The 18,619-nt window shown below is 45.0% G+C and overlaps 1 protein-coding gene across 3 annotated transcripts; it reads right to left on the reverse strand.

Annotated features, from left to right (window-relative positions):
- Nucleotides 1-709: 709 nt before the first annotated feature.
- Nucleotides 710-12,248, reverse strand: HERPUD1 (homocysteine inducible ER protein with ubiquitin like domain 1). Of its 3 annotated transcripts, none has more exons than XM_038531000.1 (8): nt 11,983-12,248; nt 8,938-9,015; nt 8,774-8,848; nt 7,654-7,784; nt 5,340-5,459; nt 4,494-4,844; nt 2,893-2,998; nt 710-1,474 (listed from the first exon to the last, which is right to left on the reverse strand). In XM_038531000.1, exons 1-8 carry the CDS (start codon nt 12,133-12,135, stop codon nt 1,310-1,312), a joined length of 1,179 nt encoding a protein of 392 aa, XP_038386928.1. In that variant the 5' UTR covers nt 12,136-12,248; the 3' UTR covers nt 710-1,309. The 3 variants fall into 3 exon arrangements, with proteins under 3 accessions (XP_038386928.1, XP_038386929.1, XP_038386927.1); XM_038531001.1 differs by having other exon boundaries at nt 5,337-5,459; nt 8,774-8,845; nt 11,983-12,247; XM_038530999.1 differs by having other exon boundaries at nt 5,337-5,459; nt 11,983-12,246.
- Between the last annotated feature and the right edge of the window lie 6,371 nt (nt 12,249-18,619).

Consider the following 18,619-nt stretch of genomic DNA (forward strand, 5'->3'; position numbering starts at 1 on the left):
ACATCGGGCTCCCAGCAGGGAACCTGCTTCTCCCTCTGCCTGTGTCTGCCTCTGTGTGTCTCTCATGAATAAATAAGATCTTTTAAAAAAATGTAAATGATGTTCTCAGTGATGATTAAATGATCACAACCATGATACGATAAGTGTGACGTACTCTGCTAAAAACACCTGCCCAGGCCTTCAGCATTCTGCCTGTAACACTATTTGTATGTGAAAAATACACAGAGCTGTGTTTTTAAGATTAGTCTCAAAATTAATACTGAGATTTAGGTCACCAAAGCAGGCTCAGCTTACAAAAGCCTGCTATATGAGCAGGTATAATTAGTACAGAATTGGCAATGACACTTTTTTTAAAGTAGGTTCCACACCCAGCGGAGGGCTCAAACTCACGACTCAGATCAAGTCGCATGTTCTTCTGACTGAGCCGGCCAGGCCACCCCACTGTCCCTAACTTTAAACCCAGGGAATTCAAGTTTGATGGTCACTACATGAGCGGGTACCATTGGAATCAGGGGATGGGGGCAAACACAAGTACATTCTTAGTAAATTAAAACTTTCATGGCCTTACCATGTCATTCTTCATGAGTACTAATAGTTCATTTGCAAAAGAAGCAAAATGTTCACGTGACTCACAAGTCAGCAACCCAAATGTTGATCATTCAGTGACCACGGACAAGGAACGGACAGCTAAGAGGACAGGAGTCTCTGCCAGGTTCATTCATAGTAAAACTTTATTGAACAGAAAACCTAGCAAAGGCTTTCACCTCTGCAAAGTTCCCCTTGGTTTGAAGTAAAGCACTGCATTTTAAAAAGCAATTATACGTAAGTCTTTCCTAGAAAAGTCCTGCTAAAACATGTCTAGCAATTTCATTGATTATATAAAGTAGTACACTTAGTGTAATTTAAACATTCCAACAGGAATCAAATCGTACCAGCAGAACCATTTCTGCGTCTATGATATCTATGTACAAACACACATGCAGACACACACATCTGAAAAGTTCCTCAGGCATAAACATGCGACACTAATGCCTTCTACTTACAGTGCCTATGAAACTACATACAGTATATATTAAAGCTCTTCAGAGAATAAAGACATAAGAAGCCTCGGACATTTTTTGTTCAGCAATTTGTATCATGGCTTCACGTCTTAGTTTCTGCTTTTGTTTGATCAACAAAAGCATAACCTCCTCCTTGTTGATTTCTTGAATTCTGTGCCATTGCCATGTCCAGGTGAGGAGATCTAGCTGGAGTCAGGTGATCCAGTCCATGCCTGTCAAAGCCTCCAGCAGCCAGAAAGCAAGCACCATCAGTTTGCTATGGCTGGGGGGCCTTCTGGAAGAAGAGAAGCAAAGAAAGTCTTGAAGACAAGCCAGGCTGTGCTCATAAATGAAGGGCTGGTCTGCTCGTCATCCAGTACATCCCTGTCTGGAGGGAGGTGGTTGGGGTCTTCGATTTCAGGATCAAGGCCTTCCTACAGTTAAGGAAACACAATGAGAAAACCATTAGGATCGTGACAAACACCAAATAACGTAATGTGAGTTAGGAAAGGGCAGAGTAAATCCCTGGCAGCCAGGCCTCTGGGAATGGAGCTCTCAGGCCTCACAGCACAACTGTGCTGGTGATCTTCTCACAGTTTTGAAAATTCCCAGCAGTAAGTATTTAGAACAAACGAAGTAATTAGCTCTTTATTATTAAACTCATGAATTAAGCTAACCATTTCATTAAACGTGGATATCCTAATTTTGGCAGTGTTCTAAGAAACCAAAAATGGAAACTCTGGGTTCTAAGAACAGATACTAGGGTTACAATTTATATTACAGAAGAATATCCTTTAGTATTATGGATTAGGGGATCCCTGGGTGGCTCAGCAGTTTGGCGCCTGCCTTTGGCCCAGGGTGCGATCCTGGAGTCCTGGGATCGAGTCCCACGTTGGGCTCCTGGCATGGAGCCTGCTTCTCCCTCTGCCTGTGTGTCTCTGCCCCCCCCCCCCTCATAAATAAATACATAAATCTTAAAAAAAAATTATTAAAAAAAAAGAAAAGAATTATTTAAAAAAAGGATTATGGATTAAACTGCTCTATAAACCTAGGGAAATTCTCCAGGAAATTTAGTCTGTGAGATGTGCTTCTCTATCCCTAATCCTTAATTAAAATAACTATTAGCAGTTTCCATGGTATAATACTTATATAATATAGTAATTACATAATTATACAATAATCATTAGAGACCACTGAATGCTCAAAATAGTGAGTTTAAAAAAAAATTATTTACATATGTCAAAATGCAAATTGCCACATGACTAAAATACCTGATGGATTTTATGGCATATTCAATGTTTTTCAAAAATAGCTACTGCTCAGGGAGGCTGGGTGGCTCAGTTGGTTAAGTGTCTGACTCCTGGTTTCTGCTCAAGTCATAAGCTCAGGGTCATGGAATCAAGCCCTGTGTCAGGCTCCACACTTGGTGTGGAGTCTGCTTGATATTCTCTCTCTCCCTCTGCTTACACCTCTGCATGCTCTTTCTCTCAAAATAAATATATCTTAAAAAAAAAAAAAATAGCTACTGCTCTAAGAATAAATTTGAAAAAAATCTTGAAACTTCAGCCTAACGAATTGGCAGGGCAGCACGGGTGGCTCGGCAGTTTAGTGCTACCTTCTGCCCAGGGCCTGATCCTGGAGATCCAGGATCGAGTCCCATGTTGGGCATCCTGCATGGAGCTTGCTTCTTCCTTCCTCTGCCTGTGTCTCTGTGTCTCTCATGAATAAATAAATAGAATCTTTAAAAAACAAAAAGAAATGGCAAACCATGAGGTTAAATACCTAATGGTTAAGGATTTGAGAGCCTGGCATTTCACATGAAGCTTGCTGGGCCCCACTGGAAGCTCCTTACCTGTAAGTTATTGTTGGGGTCCTGATTAACAGCTTCATGAGGAGGACCATCATTTGGAAAGTTCTGAACCGGCCTCTGTCTAAATGGAAACCATCCAACGTGATGCCTTCAAAAGAAGCACATAAATTCTACCTCAGCTCATCATGGTGAACTTTGCTCAAGAATGTAAGGGTCTTCTTGATTAGATAAGGCCCCCGTTGTTCTCCTCCTCTCATCAAAGCAGGGCTCTGATTAGAAGCTCACAGCCAGGCCCATCTGGAGACACCTTCTACCACCCCATCTCCTAGACCTCTTCACTGGCCTGTCAGCTTCTTTAAGCTCACTATGGGGGACTATGTTTTATTCAGCACCATGTGGCCGACATTAACAGCACCTACACACATTAAGTGCTCTAAAAACACTTGCTCATCCAAACTAAACTTTATATCTGCAAATCTGAGCAGGGGGTGAGAGGGGGATAAATACACACATGCACACAGAGTTGGGATTATAACATGTAATAATCTGGATAATAATAAAACCTAAATTTGGCCACTTAAATATATGATTATAGAGACTGTAAATCTTAAGGAATTGCCTAAAATTTTATTTGGAAAATCCAATTAAAGTCTTAAAGCAAATGTGACAAAATATTAACAATTAATAATTCTGGATATATGAGTATTTGTTATATTATTCATATATTTCTCTCTTAATATTTTTAAAAATAAAATAAGAAGCCATTTTCCCTATAGAGGAAAAACTTATCAATTCTGACAATAAAGACGTAGTACTCCTCTAGGCCAGGGTTTCTTAACTTTGGTGCTAATGCCATATTGGGCTGGAGATTTACTGTGGGGCTGTCCCGTGCTTTTCAGGATGCCTAGCAGCACCTCTGGCTTCCACATACTAGATGCCAGTAGGCCCACCTCTCTGGATGTGACAGTCACAAATGTCATCCTAGTTGAGAACCACTACTCTGAGCAATGGATAAAGCCAAATATCAGATCTGTAAAGGTTCCCTGGCCTGTCAAAGCTATGCTGCAGTCAGTGCCTGACCTTCATCCTGGAAGGCAAGAGCTGTAGCTTGTTTTATTCAAAAGAAATATAATTTTCCCTTCCATGCCTTAGAAGGGCCATATTATTGTGGTTCATGAGCCTGACAGTTACCTTATCTAGAAGAAAACAGAATTTTCTTCTTGTATTAACACACCATTAATGTGTTTTCAGCAGTGTCCAATCAAGCTCTCAGCTCCTTGCATTGAAAGTACCAGAAATGTACCATTTACATACACTTTCACAGGAGCTCTTGGGTGGCTTAGTCAGTTAGGCATCCAATTCTTGATTTCGGCTCTGGTTATGATCTCAGGGTTGTGAGACTGAGCTCCACATTGGGCTCGGTACTGGGTATGGAGTCCATTTAAGATTCTCTCTCTCTGCCCCTCCCCCCACTCACACACTCTAAATAAATACAATCTTTTTTAAAAACACAATAAAAAATACACTTCCATAAACAATGACTGCGACTGCTCAAAAAAAAGAAAAATCTATATTTACTTTGAGCCACCATATGGTGTTAACTCATAGTAAAGGGAAAAAAGGAAATCAAATCATGTGCTTACAGGTACATGACGACAGTGGCTCCCATGACCATGAGGAACCTGCTCAGAGAGGAGTAGAAGTAGAGGATGCTGAGAAAAACGGAAAATGTGGCCGCTGAGTAGGTCCAATCCAACCAATCTCGATTTATTTCATCATCTTCTTCCACAATAGGGCCACCTTGTGCATTCATTCGCAAATTTTGATTGGCCCCAGGGTTAACCACCACTGGAGGAGCAGCGTTCTGATTGGCTGGCTGGTTCTCTGCTGGAAACTGGTTGTGAATAGGGGCTGGAGCAGGTGCAGAAACCACAGGGATCTCCTGTGCACTTGGTGAGGCGACAAACGCCCCTGATGCAGCAGTGGCCGCTAAACTAAAATGAAAATGACAGAGGCAGATACTATTAAGAGCAAAGCACTGTGAAGACTGCTTCTCATAACCTTATTTACACAGAATGTTTTACTGTCAAAAATTATAAATAGGTATATGAAAACTTGACTTTTCTTGAACTTAGTGAAGAATTTCTTTACTAACAATTCTATCTATAAATGCCTCTTCTGCTCCTTAGAGAAGCACATGGTAAATTTCACCTGGAGTTAGAAGCATAAAACTATAAAAGCATGGTACAGTAGCAAATTAAATTTTTCGCAAAACTTTAAAGATATTTCGTATTGAAAAGGAAGTAACTGATTCTCAATGAACTCCTGAAACTACAAACAGACATAAGTCCCCCTGAATTAGGGAGCAGTTATTTACACTCTCCTCCACTGGACCAGAAAGAGCAGGCCTCTACAGAAACTGATGAATACCCTCATCCCTCCATCCCTAACGCTGGCCGCCCCCCGCATGACAGGGAAGGACTTACTACTGCATGTAGTACTGCCGCGCATACATCTGCTGGAACCAGGAGAGCTGCAGCCAACCATAGGTGGTATAGCCCGAGAAACCAGGCCCCAGGCCTTGGAACGCTGGCTGGGCAGCTTCAGGCCTATGAAAGATTTTTAAAAAACACTCATTTTGACCTGGCATAGTATGAATAAATAAAAGGCCTAAATTACAATTAGGACTTCAAATCAAAGAGGTAGAGGCTTTATTTAGGACAGCTACATGGTAGATTACTGTGTGTTGCACCTCTGTCATATAAGCACAGAAACTGCTGACAGAGCCCCCCTACCATGGTCCAGGTCCCACAGGGACACAAGAGCCCGTGCCCAGCACTGGGTTCTCACACCATGTCATTACTATGACATATAAACAATCTGAACCCTTTCAGGCTAGGTGGATCCTCACCCCTGTTCTCCATCTGCCAAGTCTCACTGCAGCTCTAAACCCACTATTTATCCTACAAAGAGCCGCTCTAAAAACCCACATCTCTCTCAAAGCCCTTCCTGAAGAAAACTACCCTGTCCTCCTGATACTCATTTCTCCCCACCCTTAAATCTGAGCTACTTGTGGGGCTGAGCTACGTGTGTATGTGGCATCACTCATACGTGCTTACTGACCACCCTGTATAGGCTGCTGGACTGTTATCTCACTGGATCCTCAACGACCTTGTGAGGAGGGAGCTTTCCCCTCTATTTCACAGAGGGGAGCTGAAATACAGCTCAGGGAAGACAAGGGATTTGCACAAAGTCATTGAGCTAGTTAAATAGCAGGGCTGGATTTGAGACATGTTTGACACCAAACTCCTATTTCTTAAACAGCCAAGGGCAGGGGATATGGGTGTCATCTTTAGCTTTGTGTGCCTTAGACAGTAAACTTCTTTGGCAGCAGTTCACAAAACTGAAACTAAGAATCGTGGAAAAATCAGGAACTGGTTATGTGATCAGCACTGCTGGTTAACTCCCGTCCTTAAAGTTCTATGTATTGGCTACTCAATAAATATGTGTTGAATAAAATCAACAAGTTTTATCAAGGTGAAATTAACACGCATATGGGCCACAAATCTCATGTTGTATAGCTAGAATTAGAGAAACACTTTTAAGTGTTTCTATCCAATTATCCAATTTATATGCTGACAGTCTTTTTCTTCTTTTTAAGTAGGTTCCATGTTCAGCGTGGAGGCCAATGCAGGGTTCGATCTCAGGACTCTGAGATCAAGACCTGAGCTGAGATCAAGAGTCAGACACTTAATCAATTGACGCACCCAGGTGCCCCTATGCTGTCTTTTAACCAAATTCTCTAACCAGTGTTTCCAAAATGGTGTTCCAATTCAGGTAAGTCTTGTTATAATGTTGTTTTTGATCATTTAAAAAAGTTACAGTGAAAGGAAGTGAGAGGATAACAAAGTGCTTTTGTAGTTCTCATGAGGAGAGCATTGTAAATATGCAAGATAACTCAAGTATGTAGGGGTGAACTGACATGATGTCTGGGAATTACTTTTAAACACTTCAGAAAGGAAAAAGCAAAGGAGGAATAGATGAAACAAGGATGGTCAAACTTTGATCATTACTGGGTTTGGGCGATGGCTGCGTGGAGATTCATTACACTGTTCCCTCTGCTTTTGTATTTGAAATTTCTGTTAAGGAAAAAACAACTCACCGTTCCTCAAATACCTGACTGTGTCAAAATTATTAAAAACCAATAGGAAAAGGGAAGCAGGAGTCAAGGGATTACAGAATTTCAACTTGTAGTTAATTATTTTTCCCCATAACAACTTTCATAATAAGGTGTTCCAAGAGGTATGAAATCCAAACATCAGAGCATTTAGTCACTCCTGGCTTTTGCTCTAAAGAAAAGACCTTTTTTTTCCTAGCACTGCCAACTCAGCCCTTGGCAGAGCATTTCTTAATCTTTTCACCTTTTGTCACCCATTGTTATGACAGACAAAGCACAAAGCCACTCAGCAAAGCAGCTATGAGATGCTTACACCAGCTGTTTTCTCTGCAGCACTAAGTCCCTATCATGAGGTCAGCACAAGGCAAAGCACAACCACATGGGAAGGGAAATGCCTACATTTCCAACACATGCACCCCCATATGTTTATAAGTTTGTAAAAGGCTGTGTATTAAGCTAAATGCATAAAAGATCTTTATGATCTTTAGAGTGAAGCCCTTAAAAAGCAACATTTTTTACATTTTAAAGTTCTGTGACTACATACCATAAACATACTTTATTCTTAAAATTGATGCAATGACACACATCCATGTTGTATAAACCTGGTGCTCTATTGTAACACTCACCTTGAGATATTCTCCCATCCAGACGGAGAAAGGTTCCGAAGAACATCCCTTTGTCTTAAACTGTCTCCTGAGGAATCCCCAGGATACTGTCCCTGATGGAGACCAGCAGGCTGCTCTGTGGATTCAGCAACCTAAGAAAGTATAAGATGAACATTAGAACAAAGGATCTGATGCAACTGTCTGCAACAAAACTAAAAGGATTCTTTTGCTGTGAATGGCTTATGTCCCTCATCCTGACCCTCTGAATGACAAAATTAAATAAATGCAACGTTATGTAAAAAATACTCTGAAATTTATTCAATCCAATTTCAATATATAGATATTTTTAAAATTCTCTATTTTTTCCTAGAATAACGATGCTGTAATTTTATCAAAATCTTCCAATGAAGTTAAAGTATCCTGATAATGTTCTATAGATTTTATGGTGCTAAATTTACTAAATCAAGAAACTAAATCTGACCAATAAGATTTAGAAATACAACCCAACCAGCAACCTAAAGGAAAGAAATTTCCTATTCTATGTTCAGATGTTTCATGAAAGAGTCATGATCCTAATTTAGAGTGCATCATTACATTAGAATATTATTATTGTATATTTAAGTCAACACTGTGAAATGAAAAATAAACTACTTTGGCTCTCAAACATAAGTAAGTCTTTAGAGATCACTTGATAGAGACTGTGATCTTTTCCTATCCAATTAAATAAGTCACAATGAAAATTTCCAAAGGAAATATATTCACTTCTTTTATTGTTTATAAAAATTAGTGACTCCTTAGAAGCAGCTTATTATGCGCTAAATTTAGTAAAAGCCCATTTTAAAGTGCCTTGCTGGTTCAGTGATCTGGATACACAGCTATTGTAGGTCAAATCATGTCCCAGAAGATTGTGTAATGTAGAACACTACTTTCCCACAACACTGGCATAGTCTACTACTGTGAGAGTAGACATGCACTTGTATTGGTAAGTTTCTAATTCCTGATTTTTGCTGGGGAAGAAACAAAATATTACTTGATAATAAAAAGGCACTAAAATCTCTTAAGAGTTTTTTCCAACTCCCCTTATTTCTACCATGAGAGTCTGAATGACACAGATTGTTATAATCTGGAAAAGCAGACATACCTTTGCGCTGGTGTCTGATGTTTTTGAAGGACCCTTCACATTGCACACCAGATGCAAAACATGCCGTTTTTCCTGCTAACAAGAATAAGGAGGTACTTTAGGACCTGAATTTAACCTGGTAAGTGCTTTTAAAACATTCAAAAGTTAACGTGTAAATGATGTACCTTTGGAAGCAAGTCCTTGAGATACTGGTGATCCAACAACAGCTTCCCAGAATAAATTAACCTCTGGTCCTCTGGACGCTACTCATGGAAAGAAAGAGTACCACAGGTCAGCATTTAGCTCCCACAAGTTCCCAAATACAGAAGAAACTTTGATAGAAATAACTTGAATATGGGTGTTTTTCCCTAGAATCACAGGAAAGCATTTTTTTTTTCAAAGGTTTCATATACAAAACTCCTCTATAGAAAGTACTGAACTTTGAATTTCTCTTTAACATGCAAATAAATTTAGGATGGCAAATTATCTCCAGTCCACAAAATCTATGATGACCTACTTGACTTTTAAACTCCCAAGGAAATTCCTTTCTGCCACTAAAAACACAAATTGTATTTGGGGATCCCACAGCAACTAACTTCAAAACCTGGTTTGATCTCAGAGAAAACTCAAAGTACTCCCAACCAAGGTCAGCCTTTACCAAAATCACCTAGTATTGTCCTAAGAGAAATTTTTTTTTTAATTTTAAGATTTTATCTATTTATTTGAGACAGTGTGTGTATATATGTAAGCAGGGGGAGGGGGAGGGGGAAAAGCAGACTCCCCACTGAGCAGCTCTATCCCAAGGCCCTGAAATCATGATCTCAGCCCAAAGCAGACACTTAACCAACTGAGCCACCCAGGACCCCAACATAAAGCAATTCTAAACTAAGCTCTCAAAGAGACTTTTCCTAACATACAAATCCAAGTATAGAGGAAATGGTGCGTAGGTAGTATTTCAGAGAACTCTATGAGGCTTACTACCCCTATTGAAGGGAGGAAAAGTCTGAAACTGACTTGTCCAAGTTCACCCGTCACTGAAGAGTCAGGATTCCAACCGTCATCTCCATTCCAGTGATTTCAAAACCACAGGGACTCTACACATTTTCATATAAATCTCACTTTTAAAATCAACTAGATTTTAAATTCCTTTAAAAACCATACTTAAAAATAACGGCCTCAAATGATACATACCAAAGCCAGTACTCTATAGAGATCACCAACCCAAGGACAGAACAATTATGCAAAATCTGGAATAAAGTTGCTCCTGCCAAGTAGCTGGAGATTATAAAGCAAACTGTTTAAATCAATCAAAACGATAATTGCATCTATTTATCTGCATAAATCAGGATTTTTTTTACACCACGCACCTTGAACTACAGAACCAAATTGGATACTATTTTTCACCATTGTTCTGATTGACTTTACAGGTAATGCTATGCACATAATCTTGTTAAATGCTAGAGGTGGGGTCCTGCATTACATAAAGAGTTCCACACTAGTAAAGGTTTTGAAAACCACAGATGCCTGTTTTTCCCTTTAAAAGGCCTGACCTGGGATCCCTGGGTGGCGCAGCGGTTTGGCGCCTGCCTTTGGCCCAGGGCGCGATCCTGGAGACCCGGGATCGAATCCCATATCGGGCTCCCAGTGCATGGAGCCTGCTTCTCCCTCTGCCTGTGTCTCTGCCTCTCTCTCTCTGTGTGTGACCATCATAAATAAAGAAAAAATTAAAAAAAATAAATAAATAAAAAATAAAAAAATAAAAGGCCTGACCTGACGTTCCATCAAATCAGAAGGCTGATTTGAAAAAAGAAATTAAATATGCTAAACTATTATAAAAGTAAGAAACCAAATGACGAGTGCCCCTCCAGTCATAATTTTTATGCACAAATTTACACACCTGAGAGGTCTTTTATTTACAATTTTTGGGTCTTCAGACTTAATAGGAGTGACGGTTGTCACCCAAGGAAGCCCTTAAGGGAAGCTCTCCTCCAAAACACTTTTACCAAATGATGCAACTAGGGACCACACCTATCTGTGGACCTAACAGCTATTCTCACAGCACCTGGGCCACCGAGTTTCTTGGAAACAGTTGTGGTGAAACTACAAATAGTCCCAAGGGGAATGCTGAAGGAATGACAGCTTTTTAGGTAAACTAGCAAAATTCAAAGAATAACTCGGAAGGAAAGCTCACTTCTACAATTCCATATTCAACAATTAAGGGATAAAAAGCCTGACAACTCCCCCCTCTCCCCCCTCCCCCCCAGCTACCACACGCTGCAAATTTTCAGGTAAGAGGCAACAATTTCAGTCTTTGTCGCCCAGATGCCTTCTCCTGTTTAAGGCAGAATCGCACTTGTGGGCAGCGGAGCACACGGCTGACACTTACATAATATCAGGGTACAAAGTAAATACAGGAAGGTCCGGCTCGCAGCCTCCGTCACGTGGTGGGGAGGGAAGGGAGGGCGGTGCTAAGGGGGATGTTGACAGATGTGTCAACCAAAACAAAGCGAGGAAGTCTGTAATTGAGGAGCCAAAGCCTTAACGCCCAGACCCTGCCTGCTTCCTTCTAAACCCTCTAAGCAGAGAGTGCGCGGGGCTCCTCCCCGGGACCAGGCACAGGCCGCGGAGTCCGGCGCGCCGGGCAGGGAGGGGCCGCGGCGGAAGGCGGCGGGCGAGGGGAAGAGCCACGTCTCGCTGCCGGCTGCGGCGCCCCGAGGACACACGCACTCCTTGGGCGCTCCCCCGTGTCCCCAGCCACGGGCCGGGGCTGGCCCCGCTGGCCCCCGCCCTCCTGCCCCGCACCGAGACGCTGCTTCGGAAGATCCCCTTCGCAGCATTCCTGCGTCCCCGCTTCTATCCAGTTCCCAGTGCGCAACGCCTGTCGCCCTGCTCTTTCGGGGAAACGGAGTTTGGAAGGGTGCGAGGACTCACCCAAGGTCAAGCCGCGGGCTCGGCGGCGGGGCCAAGGCCGGAAGCCAGACCCAGGGGACGGGGCAGTGGTCTGGGAGGCGGGGCGGGAGGGCGACGGCCGTAGGGGCTGGGGGACACGGGACGAGGGACGGGGAAGGCAGCCCGTCTGCAGGGCGGAGCGATGGCGGCGGGGCAGGGCGAGACCCCCGCGGGGAGGCGACCTGCGGGGGACCGGCCGTCGGGCTGGGGGCGACGCGCGAGCCGCAGGGATGGCGGCCGCGCCGGGGGACGCCGGCAAGGGGAGTCGGGGCCCCTCTCACCGGGCGCTCGGGGTAGACGCGGCTCAGGTGGGCCTTGAGGCGGCCCACGCTCCAGCTGCGGTCGCCGCTCAGCTCCAGGTCGCGGTGGCGCTGGTTGGGGCTCTTCACCAGGAGCGTGACGGGCTCAGGCTCGGGTTCGGGCTCGACCTCCATGTCGGCTGCGCTGTGGGCTCGGCGGCGCTCCGAGAAGCCAGGCAGGCGGCGTCGGGGCCGCCCACAACCTCCGCAACGACCGCTCGCGTCTCTGGGGCGCGCGCCCCCGCCTCAGGCGCCTTTTATAGGCACCTCGCGCTAGGGCTCTGCGGCGAGGACACTCTGTGGCCGCCGCCCATTGGCTGGGGCGGGGGTCACGGCCCTAACGTGGCCCAATCGGCGCCCGGTTCGTGGGCGGAAGGGCGGGCCGAGCACGTGGTCGGGGGCTGATGCAACCCGTCGCCCTTGCGTCACTCGGAGTCCCGGCTGCGGCCCCGGAACCCGGGTTCGGCGGCCATGTTTGGGTGCGCTGAGCCCCGGCGGGGCGCTGAGGCCCGGACGGACCGGGGTGCGGCCTTGCTCCAGGCGCCTGTGGGGGCACGGGCAGGCAGACCCCCCGCTTGCAGGCTTCTGCAAATTGTGTCCTCACAAAGCAGCTCTCCCCGCCCTTTCTGACCCCGGGTGCCGAGGCTCTCTGCCCCTTTCCCTTCCCGGCGGTGCGGGCGGCCCGGACGCCAGGCCCCGCGGCCTGCCCTACGGCGGAGGCTTCCCCACGCCTTCCGCGGCCTCCGCCCGGAGCACGGCGGGCTGGGCCCCGTGTGCGAGTCCCGGGGCCTCGGCAGGGGAGGACGCAGGCTGGACTCCCCCTGCGGCCTGGACGTGACCGCGGCCCCCGCGGGCGCGCGCATCCCCTTTACGGCGCCAGCCCGCGCGGCCTTCCACTGCGGCGGAGCCCCCGAGGCGAGGCTTCTCCGTGTTCTACGAGGTGGAGGTGCCGGTGCCGGTGCCGCTGAGGTAGGCCAACCTCCCGCCCTCGCCTCTGTAGGAAGAAAGGTCTTGAAAAACAGCACCGACGTGGTGCGGGCCCCATCCCGATGCAGGCGTCTTGGGACGTCTGTCCCTGCGGGTGCCGGGAGCGCGGCAAGGGCAGGCGGCTGACGCGAGGGGCCTGGTCGGGCCGGAGGCTGCAGGCCGCGGACCGCAGGCCCGAGGGACAGAACGCGCTGTGCCCTGGGCCAGGAGGCCGGAGCCACACATGGAGGTGCTGGGCCGGGGTTGCTCCTTCTGAGGAGGGCTGCGAGAGGGAATCTGTTCAGTGCGTTTTCCTGCTTCTGGTAGTTTGTGGCAATGTCTGCAGTTCTGGGTGTGGGGCTACAGCGTCCCAGCGCGGCCTGCGCCGTCAGGGTGCGTTCTCCCTGTGTGCGTGCTTTTCCGCATCATTTTCCCTCCATGCAGGTCTGTTTCTGCGTCTCAACACCCCCCCCCCTTTATTATTTATTTACTTATTTATTTTTGTTTGTTTAAGAGAGAGTGTGAGCACAAGGGGGGTCAGGGGGCGATGCGGAGAGAGACTCTCAAGCAGACTCCATTCACTCAGCGCAGAGCCAGACCTGAGGCTCCATCCCACAACCCTGAAATGAGGACCTGAGCCAAAATCAAAAGTTGGACCTCCAACAGGCACCCCCACACCACCCTTTCTATAAGGATGCCAGTCATACTGGTTTAGTCCACCCAAATGATTTCACTTTAGCTTGATCTTGTGCAAAGACCACATTTCCACATTCATAGGTACTGGGGGTCAGGACTTCAACATCCTTTTACACGATTCGATCCGTAACAGTTAGCCTTAATGTAACACAGAACTAGGGTGGCTTCTTTTTCAGCAGTCTTTATGTTAAGAAGAGGAAGTGGAGGGCTTTACAATTTATTTTTTTAGATTTATTTATTTATTTATTTATTCACATAGACACAGAGAAAGAGAGAGGCAGAGACACAGGCAGAGGGAGAAGCAGGCCCCATGCAGGGAGCCCGATGTGGGACTCGATCCTGGGTCTCCAGGATCCTACCCTGGGCCAAAGGTGGCACCCGGCCTGTCCAAGTGGAGGGCTTTAGAGATAAAGTGTGCCCATGCTCAGCTTTCTGTGATTGGTTTTCATCTGCTGAGGAGGGCTGTGTCGCTTCTCATCACAGGTGTGGGACCTGTGCAAAAACACGGGACTCCACTCGTGCTTTAATGCTCTGCTGTTACCATCTGATATTCTTATACATTTTGAACAAGAAGTTTTGCATTTTCATTTTTCTCTATGTCCTCACAAATTGTGTAGCTGGTCCTGCTTTTCATATATAAGATGGGAGGAAATGACTGATTATGATCTGGTAGTCTTGGAACTAGCTAGAAGCTGACCAGTGGGGCCAGGCCATATAAAAAATAGCAGAAGCTTTAAAAGAGGCAGCCAGACAGGAGATAATGACGTTACTGGGAAATTAAATATGGCACATGGCATGGTTTCCTCTAGCCTGCAGTGACAAGCATCAGATGCACGTCCACTTCCACTCAGTAAAAAAGTAAAGTGGTGTGTTCTTTTCCTTAGGAAAAAGGTAATCTAATTTCTAATTTTTAAAAAAGATATCTCCCAAGAAGAGAGCTCCTTTGTAAGGACTTTGGTGATTCTGCCCATAGCATATTTAGAAAAACATTATATTCAAGTCCACAAACATGTCAGGAATAGAAAGATGAACATGGAGTGACCCTATTCTCAGTAACCTTACAAATATAAGGGGTGGGTGATAAGACAGTACCAGAATACATGAATAAAGGACATTTCTGAAGGATGCATGAGTACACTGAGGGATTCCATAGCAGCAGGAAGAGAAGAAGGGGAGTCAAAGATAACTTGGAAAAGGTGAAATCTGAGCCGAACTTCGAACTTCCAAGGATGTGTAGGATTTGAATTACAATAATAATGTCAGCAATTACTGATTAAGCCCAATAGGATGACTGTATACAGAATTTGTATGGGCAAGTATAACTCAGTGGTTAAATGTATGGTCTCAGAGCCAGACTGCCTGTTTTCAAGCCTAGCTTTTGCCACTTATAAGCTATGTGACCTTTGGCAAGTTACTTAACTTCTCTGTACCTAATTTTCCTCTTCTGCAAAATTAGAAGAATAATAGTATCTATCTCATAGGGTTGTTGTGAGGCTTACATGATAGAACATTGCTGAAGGTCTTGGGACAGATCCAGATAGTAAATGTTCAATAAATGTTAGCCATTAGTATTTAGTAAACTGAAACCAGTCCAGGCCAGTGGCCCCTGAACCTGGCTGTAAAATGAAATCACCCAAGGCACTCCATTTTTAAAGATCCTTGGGCTCCTGGGTCGGTTAAGAGTCTGACTCTGGATTTTGGCTCAGGTCAGGATCTTAGGGTTGTGAGATTGAGCCCTGCATCGGGTTCGGTGCTGGGCATGGAGCCTGGGCTTAAGATTCTATCTCTCTCTCTCTACTCCTCACTCTACCCCCCCCCCCCCAAAAAAAAGTGAAGATCCCTATAACCCTGAGTATTGGCAAAGATATGGGGCAACTGGAACTCTCATGTGTGGCTGATGGGAGTGTAAAAATGGTACAATCCTTTTGGAAATCGGTCTGGCAGTTTCTCATAAAGTGAAACACCTACCTACAACCTAGCCATTAGCATCACCAGTATTTACCCAAAGGAAATGAAAGATTTGCACAAGAATGTTCATGGCAGCTTTATTCATAATAGCTCTCAACACTGGGAACAGTCCAGGCGTCCATCACCAGGAGACTGGATGAGCAAACTATAGAACATCCATATAATGGAATACTACTCAGTAAAAACAAAAATGAAAAAAGAACCAACTACTGATACATGCAGCAGCATGAATGAATCTCAAAACCATGCTGAGTGAAAGAAACAGAGTACTGTATTTTAAGATTCCATTCACATGAAACTCTAGGATAAGCAAAGTTAATCTATGGTGAGAGAAAAGAGCTTCATGGTAGCCGGGGGATGGGGGCAGAATCAGCAGGAATTGACTTGATTTGGAAGGGGCACAGCAGTGGTGTGCTAAAGTCAGCTGGTACTGACTGGCTCACAAGGACCAACTGGGAGCCTCTTCAGTAACCACTCTTTCAGTGACATCATATCGATGGCTTGAAACTGGCCATGCCGGGAATACTTCCACCACAGAGACCAGTAAATGCTCCAAAGCAGAGCTTTGTTTATCCCAGAGCATCAGTTGTTAAACTTTTACCAACACACCACTGGGCATGAAGAAATCTTCTGGGGTATTGAAATGTTCTAGCTTGGTAGGGTGTGGGTTATGCAGGTATAGACATTTGTCAAAACAGATCAAGCTGTTCACTTAGGATTTATGCCTTTCCCTGTGTGCACGTTATGCCTCCACTGAACACGTAAATGAGCAAACAAAAAACCCAGGATGGGTGTCTGGGTCCCATTTTAGGCCTGTCAAATGGGGCCTGATGCATCCAAGTTGGTACTCGTTCAAAGGCCAGGTTTGGAAACCAGTAGTCAAGTTTGACAGTAAGTACAGGGCTTATTTAAAAAAAAAAAAAAAAAAAAAGTGATGAGGGGCACTTGGGTGGCTCAGTCTGTTGAGTACCTGCTTTTGGCTCAGTTCATGATCTTGGGGTCTTGGGATCAAGCCCCGAATTGAGCTCCCAGCTTAGCAGGGTGTCTGCTTCTCCCCTTCCCTTTCCCTCTGCTCTCCTCCCCTGCTCATGCACTCGCTCGCTCTCTCTCTCTCCTCTCTCTCTCTCAAATAAATAACATATTTTAAAAAATAAAATAAGGGGTGCTTGGGTGGTTCATTTGGTGAAGTGTCTTTCTTTGGCTTGGGTCATGATCCCAGGATCCTAGGACTGAGCTCCACATTGGGCTCTGGCTCAGTGGAGAGCCTGCTTCTCTCTCTTCTTCTGCCTGCCACTCCCCCTGCTTGTATTATTTCTGTCAAATAAATAAATAAAATATTTAAAACTAAAAATTGTAATGATAAACCTCAGCAAGAGGTTAAGACTGGAAAGAATTCTTAGGACCACCTCAGGAAAGACTTTATATAGTCACACTTGAGAGTTGGAGTCTTTTTTTGTGGGCAGTGGGAGGTTTTTGAGCAGTAGTAGAAATATGATCACAATCAGTGTGGATCCATATCATCATGGAGGCTGCATTTGATGGGGAGAGACTTGGGGCCAGAAGACCAACTGGTTTATTCAAGGAGAAATTCAGATTGGCACTAGGATAGACCAAAAAGGGAAAGATGGGAAAAATGGAAAATAAGACATTGCAGAAATAAAGCAGGGGGGAATGAAGGTTGGTTCATGAGTGGAGCTGATGGTGAACACTGTGGCGTACTTACAACATGCCACACACACAGCTTCGAGAACCTTGTGTGATGTATTCACTTACTCCTCACAGCGACCTTATGACGTAGGATGCTATCATTATTTCCATCTTACAGCTGAGGAAACTGAGGCATGGAAAGTTTAAGGAATTTGCTCAAGGTCACAGAGTTGATAACTCTTTGAAATTCTTAGCTTTTAATGAACTGTACTGAGGTATAATTTACATACAGTAAAATACACGGATGTCAAGTGCACCATTCAAAGAGTTTTGGCAAGTGTATTTGCCTGTGTAACCCACACCCTAGCAAGATGTAGAACATTCCCATCACTCCAGAAAGTTCCCTAGTGCCCTTTCCCAGTCAACCGCTCCCCCGTCCCCCACAATCCTGGTCCCTGGCATCACTGATCGGCTTTCTGCCACTCCAGGTTTGTTGCACCTGTTCCAAAGTCCATACAAACGGAATCATAGGGATCCCTGGGTGGCGCAGCGGTTTGGCGCCTGCCTTTGGCCCAGGGCACGATCCTGGAGACTCAGGATCGAATCCCACGTCGGGCTCCCTGCGTGGAGCCTGCTTCTCCCTCTGCCTGTGTCTCTGCCTCTCTCTCCCTCTCTCTGTGTGACTATCATAAATAAATAAAAATTTATTAAAAAAAAACGGAATCATACAATACAGATTTTGTGCCTTTCAAAGATAGAAACTCAAACCATTCAGAAAAAGAAATACAATGAGCTAAAGGGAAATCCATATTCTTTAATGAGATTTCTGGAAGTGTGAAAATGAAAGGACTATGGAGGTTTTTAAACTTGATTGTAGTAGCACTTCTGTGGTGCTATGTCTCTGCTGTGACCTAATTCATCTTTAAATTCTGAGAAGGGGAAATGGAAGAAGGAGCCAAGATCTGATTTACTTTACAGTCGGGCTGTGAAGGTCTGGAAGGGTCCTTTGCATATCTTGAACAGGCAAAAGGTCACTGATAGAGCACATGCTTTGCTTTAAACAAGCTGCTGGTTAGGCCCTATTGTACCTCGATACTTTGTTCTTGAATCTCTTATTTTATTGGGTTTTCAGAGCTCCCCTCCCCCAAGCTCCAGCCAGAAATCTTGCCTTTAATGATTATTTCTGAAGTCCCAATTTGGCCACACACACTCCACCTTCTGCCTTTGCCCAGGAAATGGACATACTGTTTTATACTCATGAAATCCATCCCACAGCACCTCTGGTGCCCATGCTGAGCCAAGAGAGAAGCAACTGTCTTTCTTCACCAGAAACAGCCCCCAA

This window comes from Canis lupus, chromosome 2 (assembly GCF_011100685.1).
Source record: "Canis lupus familiaris isolate Mischka breed German Shepherd chromosome 2, alternate assembly UU_Cfam_GSD_1.0, whole genome shotgun sequence".
In the NCBI taxonomy this organism is placed as follows: Eukaryota; Metazoa; Chordata; class Mammalia; order Carnivora; family Canidae; genus Canis; species Canis lupus.